At 44.0% G+C, this 10,663-nt stretch overlaps 1 protein-coding gene across 2 annotated transcripts in view; it reads left to right on the plus strand.

Annotated features, from left to right (window-relative positions):
• The window catches only part of EXOSC10 (exosome component 10), a 29,930-nt gene that overhangs the window by 3,800 nt on the left and 15,467 nt on the right, over positions 1-10,663 (plus strand). For both annotated transcript variants that reach the window (XM_011996604.1, XM_011996605.1), the window contains exons 3-10: positions 1,005-1,128; positions 4,959-5,063; positions 5,371-5,536; positions 5,862-5,976; positions 8,061-8,136; positions 8,351-8,461; positions 8,669-8,812; positions 9,918-10,108. In XM_011996604.1, the coding sequence (XP_011851994.1) occupies positions 1,005-1,128; positions 4,959-5,063; positions 5,371-5,536; positions 5,862-5,976; positions 8,061-8,136; positions 8,351-8,461; positions 8,669-8,812; positions 9,918-10,108 (1,032 nt within the window). The remainder of the gene's footprint in view (positions 1-1,004; positions 1,129-4,958; positions 5,064-5,370; positions 5,537-5,861; positions 5,977-8,060; positions 8,137-8,350; positions 8,462-8,668; positions 8,813-9,917; positions 10,109-10,663) is intronic.

Genomic DNA, 10,663 nt, shown 5'->3' on the forward strand with positions numbered 1-10,663 from the left:
TCCATCCACCTCAGCCTCCCGAAGCACTAGGATTACAGGTGTGAGCCACTGCACCCAGCTAGGGTGCAAGTTTTATTGGTTTCATCAAAAAGTACTGGGGGCTGGACATGGCGGCTCATGCCTGTAATCCTAGTGCTTTGGGAGGCCGAGGCAGAAGGATCGCTTGAGCCCACGAGTTCAAGACCAGCCTGGGCAACATAGGGAGACTCCATCCCTACAAAAAATTTTTAAAGTAGCTGGGAGTGATGGTGCACCTCTGTAGTTGCAACTACTTGGGAGGCTGAGGTGGGAGTATCACTTGAGCCCAGGAGTTCGAGGCTGCAGGGACCTGTGATTGCACTGATGCATTCCAGCCTGGGCAACAGAGCAAGACCCTGTCTCTTTAAAAAAAAAAAAAGAAAAGAAAGAAAAAGCCTGGGCTCGTGGCTCACACCTGTAATCCCAGAACTTTGGGAGGCTGAGGCAGGTGGATCACTTCAGGTCAAGAGTTCGAGACCAGCCTGGCCAACGTGGCGAAACCTCATCTTTACTAAAAATACAAAAATTAGCCAGACCTGGTGGCATGTGCCTATAATTCCAGCTACTCAGGAGGCTGAGGCATGAGAATCGCTTGAATCTGGGAGGCAGAGGTTGCACTTGGGGAGGCCAAGGCAGGCAGATCACTTCAGGTCAGGAGTTTGAGACCAGCCTGGCCAACATGGTGAAACCTTGTCTTTACCAAAAATACAAAAATTAACCAGACCAGGTGGTGTGTGCCTGTAATCCCAGCTACCCAGGAGGCTGAGACACGAGAATTGCTTGAACCCGGGAGGTGGAGGTTGCAGAGAGCCAAGATCATGCCACTGCACTCCAGACTGGGCAACAGAGCAAGACTCTGTCTCAAAAAAAAAAAAAAAAGATGTGTTGGGAACAGTCCGAGCCACATCATTTGAACATTTTCTCTCACAGAATGTAAACAAATGAAATAAAAATCTACAAGCTAACCTTGGTTTTCCTTTCCTTAGCATGAGCCGAGTAATGCAATACCATGGGTGTCGCAGCAACATTAAGGATCGAAGTAAAGTGACAGAGTTGGAAGACAAGTTTGATCTGCTGGTTGATGCCAATGATGTAATTCTGGAGAGAGTGGTGAGTATTTTCCTTTACTCTTATGGTAACTAACAAATAGCTTTATATTATTAAAATATATGAATAGACGGAGCAACCCAGGCACCTTAGAAAATGAAAAGGAAATAAGCTTAACATTTCTTATAATAATATTCCCTTCTGATAGTTGGTATGTTTTTTCTAAGAACAATTACAGTTGTCTTAAAAATATCACTGCCCCATCGAGGATTTTTTTTTTTTTGAGATGGAGTCTTGCTCTGTCGCCCAGGCTGGAGTACAGTGGGGCAATCTCGGCTCATTGCAACCTCCACCTCCCAGGTTCAAGTGATTCTCCTGCCTCAGCCTCCTGAGTAGCTGGGATTACAGGCACCCACCACTATTCCTGGCTAATTTTTGTATTTTTAGTAGAGACATCGTTTCATCATATTAGCCAGGCTAGTCTCAAACTCCCGGCCTCAAGTGATCTGCCTGTCTTGGCCTCCCAAAGTGCTTGGATTACAGACGTGAGCCACTGCGCTGGGCCTGAAAGCCTGTTTTTAAAGTGCCTTATTCCGGCCAAGTGCGGTGGCTCACACCTATAATCCCAGCACTTTGGGAGGCCAAAGCAGGTGATCACCTGAGGTCAGGAATTCGAGACCAGCCTGGCCAACATGGTGAAACCCTGTCTCTACTGAAATATAAAAACTAATCGGGCCATGGTAGCACACGCCTGTCATTCCAGCTATTCAGGAGACTGAGACAGGGGAATCGCTTGAACCCGGGAGGCAGAGGTTGTAGTGAGCTGAGATCATGCCATTGCACTCTAGCCTGGGTGACAGAGTGAGACTCTGTATCCAAAAAAAAAAAAAAGGTGGCCTGGTGTGGTGGCTTATGCCTGTAATCCCAGCACTTTGGGAGGCTGAGGTGGGTAGATCACCTGAGGTCAGGGGTTCAGGACCAGCCTGACTAACATGATGAAACCCCATCTCTACTAAAAATATAAAAAATCAGCTGAGCTTGGTGGTGAACACTTGTAATCCCAGCTACTCGGGAGGCTGAGGCAGGAGAATCACTTGAACCCGTGAGGCAGAGGTTGCAGTGAGCCAAGATTGCACCATTGCACTCCAGCCTGGGCAACAAAAGTGAAACTCCATCTCAAAAAAAAAAAAAAAAAAAAAAATTTAAATTGCCTTATTCTGGCCAGGTTCAGTGGCTCACTCCTGTAATCCTAGCGCTATAGGAGGCCAAGGTAAGAAGATTACTTGAGCTCAGGAGTTCCAGAGCCAGCCTGGGCAACGTAGTGAGACCTTGTATTTATTTAAAATTAATAAATAAATAAAGTGCCTTATTCTGAATCTGCCATCCAGATCTGCAAATTCTGTTTATATTTTTTTGGAGACTGAAGTCTTGCTCTGTCACCCAGGCTGGAGTGCAGTGGTGCAACCATAGCTCACCGCAACCTCGAACTCCTGGGCTCAAGTGATCCTCCCACCAGAGCCTCCCAAGTAGCTGGGACTGCAGGTGTGCACCACCACATTTGGCTAATTTTTTTTTTAATTTTATAGAGACAGTGTCTTGCGGTATTGCCCAGGCTGGTCTTGAACTCCTCAAACAATCCTGACCTCAAACAATCCCCCCACCTCAGCCTCCTTAGTCACTAGGATTACAGGCATGAGCTACCGTGCCTGACAAGATTTGAAAATTCTATTTGTCAAGAGAAGAGGCGTTTAAATCACCCAACCAAAATTGAGGTGATTTATACCATTACTCAAAATCTACTGAACCCCCTAGCTCACAGAATTGGAAGGAGTTGTGTATTATTCTATCTTGCTTATTATCCATTTATGCCTAATTCTATGGCAGAACATTATTTTCACAGAAATACACAGGGATCATGGAAAACAAATCTAACCTCAACCATCTGACAGTCCTGAAAATATTTAAATCATGCTCTCCTGTCCCATGAAGTTATCTCTTCCCTAGTCTAAGTGCCCACAAATCTTTTTGCAGTTTCTGGTATACTGTGATTTCAAGTCCTGCCATACTCCTATATATCACCTGCGTGTGCCTCTGTTAGTAGTGCCCAAGCTGATATTTCACGTCTGCTTTAAAGTGCAAAATAGATTAGGACTCCCTGCAGTCTCGTTCCAAACAGTATACTTCTGTATTTAATGTAGGCAGTCCAGGAACTTCTTAGTTATTTTAGTGGCCACATTACACTGTTAAATCATATTAGAATTTTCAGCCCAATTCAGAGCTGTAAAGAGTCAATCGAGTATTGGGCATGGGTAGTTCCTGTCCTACCTGCCTTTGAACAAATAATGCATTAATTACTTGGCATGACATACTAATCACCTTTATTGATCAACTCTGTAAAATTTTTATTTTTTTAAATTGTCAAAACTTGTATAGGTGCTCCTTGATTTACAATTGGTTATGTCTCAATAAACCTATATTATAAGTCAAAAATGCATTTAATACACCTCACTTACCAAATAGCGTAACTGAGCCTGCTTTAAATGTGCTCAGAAAACTTCCGTTAGTCTACAGTTGGGCAAAATCTTACACAAAGCCTATTTTTATACTACAGCGTTGAATATCTCATATAATTCAAGTAGCATTGAATATACTTCTGAAAGTGAAAAACAGGTTGTGGCCGGGCACAGTAGCTTATGCCTGTAATCCCAGCACTTTGGGAAGCCAGGGGAGGTGAATCACTTGAGGTCAGGAGTTCAAGACGAGTCTGGTCAACATAGTGAAACCCCATCTCTACAAAAAAATACAAAAATTAACCAGACCTGGTAGTGTGCGCCTGTAGTCCCAGATACTCGGGAGGCTGAGGCACAAGAATTGCTTGAACCCAGGAGGCGAAGGCTGCAGCGAGCTGAGATTGGACCACTGCACTCTAGCCTGAGCAACAGAGTGAGACTCCATCTCAAAATAAAGGAAAAACAGGGCCAGGCACAGTGGCTTACGCCTGTAATCCCAGCATTTTGGGAGGCTGAGGCAGGCAGATCACAAGGTCAAGAGATCAAGACCATCCTGGCCAACATAGTAAAACTCCATCTCTATTAAAAATACAAAAATTAGCTGGGCATGGTGGTGCGTGCCTGTAGTCCCAACTACTTGGGAGGCTGAGGCAGGAGAATTGCTTGAACCCGGGAGGCAGGCTGCAGTAAGCCGAGATCACGCCACTGCACTCCAGCCTGACAACAGAGCAAGACACTCTGTCTCCAAAAAAAAAAGAAAAAAGAAAAACAGGTTGTAAGTGTGCTTGAAATATGGATTCTACTAAATGCAAATCACTTTCACACCATTGTGAACTCAAAAAATTATAAGTCACACTGTCTTACATTGGGGACCAGCTATATATTTATCACATACAACATGATATTTTGATAGATACATTGATCTGTTCTTATATAGGTATATTTTCTTACACAAATGTCTCTGAATACATCTCTTTAAAATGTTAGGGAATTAGGCTGGGTGTGGTGGCTCATGCCTATAATCCCAGCACTTTGGGAGGCTGAGGCATGTGGATCACTTGAGGTCAGGATTTCAAGACCAGCCTGGCCAACCGGGTGAAACCCCATCTCTACTAAAAATACAAAAATTAGCCAGGCGTGGTGGTGCACACCTATAATCCCAGCTACTTGGGAGGCTGAGGCAGGAAAATCGCTTGAACCCGGGAGGCAGAGGTTGCAATGAGCCTTATTCAGAACTGTAAAGAGTTGCAGTGAGCCGAGATCATGCCGCTGCACTCCAGCCTGGGTGACAGAGTGATACTCCGTGTTAAATCAATAAAATGTTAGGTAATTAACTCTACCTCAAAAGGAAAAATGCTTTACTAGTACCTCTTCTACTTTTAGGGTATTTTACTGGATGAAGCCTCAGGTGTAAACAAGAATCAGCAGCCTGTCCTCCCTGCCGGCTTGCAGGTCCCCAAAACGGTAGTGTCCAGCTGGAACCGTAAGGTGAGGGCTTTTCAGATTAACTGGCTCTTGATGTCAGCTTCATAATAGGGATTTTGCTCATTCTGACATGCATTTCTGTTCTAATTTATTAGAGAACTGGCCACTGCCTTCTTTAGTTTGTTCTCATAAACACACGCAACCTAATTACACCCTCTTCTCCACTTTCTGGAGACCTCCACATGCACATACATTCTTAAGTGAATGGCCCTTGCGATGTTCTTGTCTCCTTGGAAGTCATAAATTGGAATTTACTTTTCTAATTCATCAAGTTGCTGTGTTATAAAGTATTTGTATGCATTGATCATAGGCAGCAGAATATGGCAAAAAAGCAAAATCTGAAACTTTCCGACTGCTTCATGCAAAAAATATCATCCGACCTCAGCTCAAGTTTCGAGAGAAGATTGACAATTCCAACACACCATTTCTTCCTAAAATCTTCATCAAACCCAATGCTCAGAAACCTCTCCCTCAAGGTAAATAGTGCATACTTTGCCTGTGTTTGAGTCTCACTTTATTTGGTGCAAAAACCAGGAAGGGTGTACAGGTCTCTCTTCCACCCTCCTTTCTTCAAAGGGAGCCCAGTTCAGCTATTCCAGAGGCTGAAGTGGGAGGATCTCTTGAGCCCAGGAGGTTAAGGCTACAGTGAGCTGTGACTGTGCCACCACACTTCAGCCTGGGGGAAAGAACATGACCCTGTCTCAAAAAAAAACAGAACACAAAGAGAGCCAGTTTACCCCTGTGTAACTAGAAAAGACATGAATGTGCTTATGATGTTTTTGTCACTGCTTCGGTCTCCAGCTCTCTCTAAGGAAAGGCGGGAACGCCCACAGGATCGTCCTGAGGACTTGGACGTCCCCCCTGCACTGGCTGATTTCATCCATCAGCAGAGAACCCAGCAGGTTGAGCAAGACATGTAAGTGTTTGCTTATGTCTGAGCTTTCTGCTGTGAGTACTTACCTTTATGCCACATTTTCACAGTTTCACTTTTGTGGAGATATACATGAAAACAATCTGAGGAGCAGTGATTTCCTCCTTACCCCAACCTGGGCCTTAGCAATAAAACCTGCTGTTTGTGTTCACAAAGGGCCTGCACAGCATTGCCTCATAAACCTCACTGCAGTCCTGAGAAGTAGCAGTGACTCTCATTCCCATTTTATAGACGTAAAACGCAAGGGCTGGGCGCGGTAGCTCACGCCTGTAATCCCAGCACTTTGGGAGGCTGAGATCAGTGGATCACCTGAGGTCAGGAGTTCAGGACCAGCCTAGCCAACATGATGAAACCCCATCTCTACTGAAAATACAAAAGTTAGCCAGGCATGGTGGTGTGTGCCTGTAATCCCAGCTACTCAGGAGGCTGAGGCAGGAGAATCACTTGACCCTGGGAGGTGGAGGTTGCAGTGAGCCGAGATGGCATCGCTACACTCCAGCCTGGGTGATAGAGTAAGACTCCGTCTCCAAAAAAAAAAAAAAAAAAAAAAAGATGTAAAACCAAAATGAGAGACGTAGACTTCTCATAGAGTTGGAACTTCTTTGAGACAGGGTCTTGCTCTGTCGCCCAGACTGGAGTGTGGTGGCATGAACACAGCTCACTACATACTACAGCCTTTACCTCCTGGGCTCAAGTGTTCCTCCTGCCTCAGCCTCCCAAGTGAGCTGGGATTACTATAGGCATATGCCACCACGCCTGGCTAATGTATCTTTTGTTTTTTTTTTTGTTTTTTTTTTTTAAGTAGAGATGGGGTTTCATCATGTTGGTCAGGCTGGTCTCAAATTCCTGACTTCAGGTGATCCACCCTCCTTGGCCTCCCAAAGTACTGGGATTATAGGCTGGAGCTACCACACCCAGCCCCATGTTTTCTTAAATTTGTCTTTCCTCCATACTATACTGCTCTGCCTTTCTTATTAGGACTCAAATAGTAGGTAAGGCTCTATTTTTTTGTTGTTGTTTTTTTTTTTTTTTAGTGTTGCTCTGTCACCCAGGCTGGGTGCCATAGTGCAATCATAGCTCACTGTAGCCTTAACCCCTGGGGCTCGAGCAATCCCCCTACCTCAGCCTCCCTAGTAACTGGTACTACAGGCACACATCACCATACCCGGTACCTGACTTGTTTTTTAATTTTAGTTTTTATTTTTGTAAACACAGGGTCTTTCTGTGTTGCCCAGGCTGGCCTCAAACTCCTGGCCTCAAGCAGTCCTTCTGCCTTGACCTTCCAAAGTTCTGGGATTACAGGCGTGAGCCACCGTGCTCAGCCCAAGGCTCATTTATGAATTTAGTAAAGAAAGGCATTTTTTACTGGCAATATAAGCATCTTGGAAAAACTTGGATGTTGCCTTTAGTATAACGCAAAAAGGTGATAACAATTTGGTTAGTATTGGCCTTTTCCTCACATAGAGCCAGAGTCTGTGTGAGCATTCATGCCTTTAGCCCCAGCATTCATGCCTTTAGCCCCAGCTCTGCAATGTGAGGCCACAAGCGAAGTGCTGGAGAAATAAAGGCCATGAAAGGCAACCCTGCCCTCCTGGGCTACTGTGATCCTCGAGGAACACATCACAGGTTGAGGATTTTTATACAGATTTCTTAGGATCAGAAGAAAACATAACATTAAGCTCTTGGCCAACTGAAATATTTGCTTCATCCTTACTTTACAGATGTGTTATTTCAAACTACAGGAATTATATATTTCTCATTTTGGTATTATCCACAACATCAACCATAGAGTACTTTGCAAATAAGTACTCAAATCTTTATAAAGCTGCTTGGATCTCCAGCTCTCTAAAGAAATGAATAGACTTAATTATCATGTTTTAAGAGTGAACAAATATCTGATTTATGATTTGTACTCGAATTACTGAAATAATGAAGCTCTTTATTAAAAGGAAGATATTTTCACGGTGGCCTTTTCTCATTTGTTTTTACAGATTGGATAAGAGGCATTATTTTTCCTTTGAATCGTGGAATTAATCAGAATGATTTCTCCTTTTGTTTTATTTACTCAGGTTTGCACATCCTTATCAATATGAACTAAATCACTTTACCCCACCAGATTCAGTGTTTCAAAAGCCACAGCCCCAGGTTAGTACCCAGCCTCAGTTTATAAGGTGCCTTGTAGTGGCCCAAGAGGAATCAAATAAGTAGATTCATTGATGCAATTTTGACTTTTCCTTGAAGATCTTTAAGGTAGAAAGTTACAGTTTTGGGTCATTTCTCAGACTCGTAGTTCACTTTGTACTTTACTGGGGGATGATTTCTATATTCCTCCCTTTTTCTCACTATTCTCTTGATCCAGTTATACAGACCTATAGAAGAGACACCATGCCATTTCATATCCTCCCTGGATGAACTTGTGGAACTAAACGAAAAGCTCTTGAATTGTCAGGAATTTGCAGTCGACTTGGAGGTATCTTGTAAATGACCCTGGGTAAAATTTTTACATTTTCTGTGAGTTTATCTATTGGAGAAGTAAAAAATTGATACTAATTGTAATTTTTTTTGGTAAAAAATTAATCATATAACTTAGCTTTGTAACTGACTTTTCAAAATCAGTAAAGAAAAGTCTAATATAATCTTTGTTTTTTCTCTTCTCCCCTCCTTCTATGTGGTTTAGCACCACTCTTACAGGAGCTTCCTGGGACTGACCTGCCTGATGCAAATTTCCACTCGGACGGAAGACTTCATCATTGACACTCTGGAGCTTCGAAGTGACATGTACATTCTCAATGAGAGCCTCACAGACCCAGCTATCGTTAAGGTCAGCCAGCCTTTTGTAACTCATGCATGTGAGCTCATACAAGAATTTTAGTGCTTTGCAGTGTACTATTTCATCATTTCAACCTACACCCAGTCAAGTTGGGTGGAATCGTGTCATTTCCTAGCTAGGGTACCATGCTAAATGGCTTTTGTTTCTAAATCCCTGTTAGAACAGCTAAGACTTAGCTTGTTACCACCCAGAAAAATGTTAAATAATTTTAATGACTACTGCAGTGAGCCCCAGCCGTCAAGATTGTTTGGACTTAATGACCGTACTGAAGCTACTAGAGCTGCTTTCAGGTGTCTCCTTGGTTGATAACAGTTTCAGACTTTAAGGGTATGGAATCAGGAGTGTAGAAAGCTGTGACGGAAGACAAAAGAAACTTTTAAAACTCATATATCTAATTTTTTTTTTTTTTTGAGACAGAGTTTTGCCCTTGTTGCCCAGGCTGGAGTGCAATGGCACGATCTTGGCTCACCACAACCTCCGCCTCCCAGGTTCAAGCAATTCTCCTGCCTCAGCCTCTCGAGTAGCTTGGGATTGCAGGCATACGCCACCACACCCGCCTAATTTTTGTATTTTCAGTGGAGACAGGGTTTCGCCATGTTGGTCAGGCTGGTCTCAAACTCCTGACCTCAAGCAATCCACCCACCTTGGCCCAAAGTGCTGGTATTACAGGTGTGAGTCACCACCCCCGGCTGCATGTATCTAATCTTGATTAGAACATTGGCTTCAGCCAGGCGAGGCGGCTTAGGCCTGTAATCCCAGCACTTTGGTAAGCTGAGGCAGGAGGATCTCTTGAGCCCAGGAGAATGAGACCAGCCTGGGGAACATAGTGAAACCTCGTCTCTACAAAAAATACCAAAGATCAGCTGGGCATGGTGGCACGCCTGTAGTCCCAACTACTTGGGAGGCTGAGGTGGGAGGATTGCTGGAGCACAGGAGGCAGATGTTGCAGTGAGCCAAGATCACACCACTGCACTACAGACGGGACAGCGGAGACTACCTTCTAATTCCAGTTTTCTAATAAGCTAGAGGCAGAGTTAATTTCCAAGCATGAGTGGCCTGCTACCAGTGTACTGCATGACTTTGGTTCTGTTTTCAGGTCTTCCATGGTGCTGATTCAGACATAGAATGGCTACAGAAAGACTTTGGGTTGTATGTAGTAAACATGTTTGATACCCATCAGGCAGCACGCCTTCTTAACCTGGGCAGGCACTCACTCGATCATCTCCTGAAACTCTACTGCAATGTGGACTCAAACAAGCAGTATCAGCTGGCTGATTGGAGAATACGGTCAGTTTGCTCTTAATGAGGAAATGTGGGTGGCAGAAGAAAGTGATTATTCATTAACCTGTCACCCAGAGAGACCTGGGTTTGAGCCATACCATACTCATTGAGATGAATGGCATCAGGTTTTCACCAGGCATCTTCAGCAGCATAAAAGTGGTAGGAAATTCTTTAACGATAATGTGGACTTTATGATGGGCTGATGCAGTTACACTGTGTTTCATGGAAATAGTGGCTGAAAAAGAGGTGCCAAGTCAGTATTTGCCCGTGCTGGTCTCTTGTTTGAAACTGGGATCTCTCTACTAGATGATTTTGTGTGTGTGTCTGTGTGTGTGTGTGTGTGTGTGTGTGTGTGTGTGTAAGGTCTTCCGTAGGGATGATTGTGTGTGTGTGTAAGATGATCTTCCATAGGTGGGAAAGAATTCTTTGTGTTTTTTTTTTTGGTTTTTTTTTTTGAGACGGAGTCTCACTCTGTCGCCCAGGCTGGAGTGCAGTGGCCGGATCTCAGCTCACTGCAAGCTCCGCCTCCCAGGTTTACACCATTCTCCTGCCTCAGCCTCC

This window comes from Mandrillus leucophaeus, unplaced genomic scaffold (assembly GCF_000951045.1).
Source record: "Mandrillus leucophaeus isolate KB7577 unplaced genomic scaffold, Mleu.le_1.0 Scaffold52, whole genome shotgun sequence".
In the NCBI taxonomy this organism is placed as follows: domain Eukaryota; kingdom Metazoa; phylum Chordata; class Mammalia; order Primates; family Cercopithecidae; genus Mandrillus; species Mandrillus leucophaeus.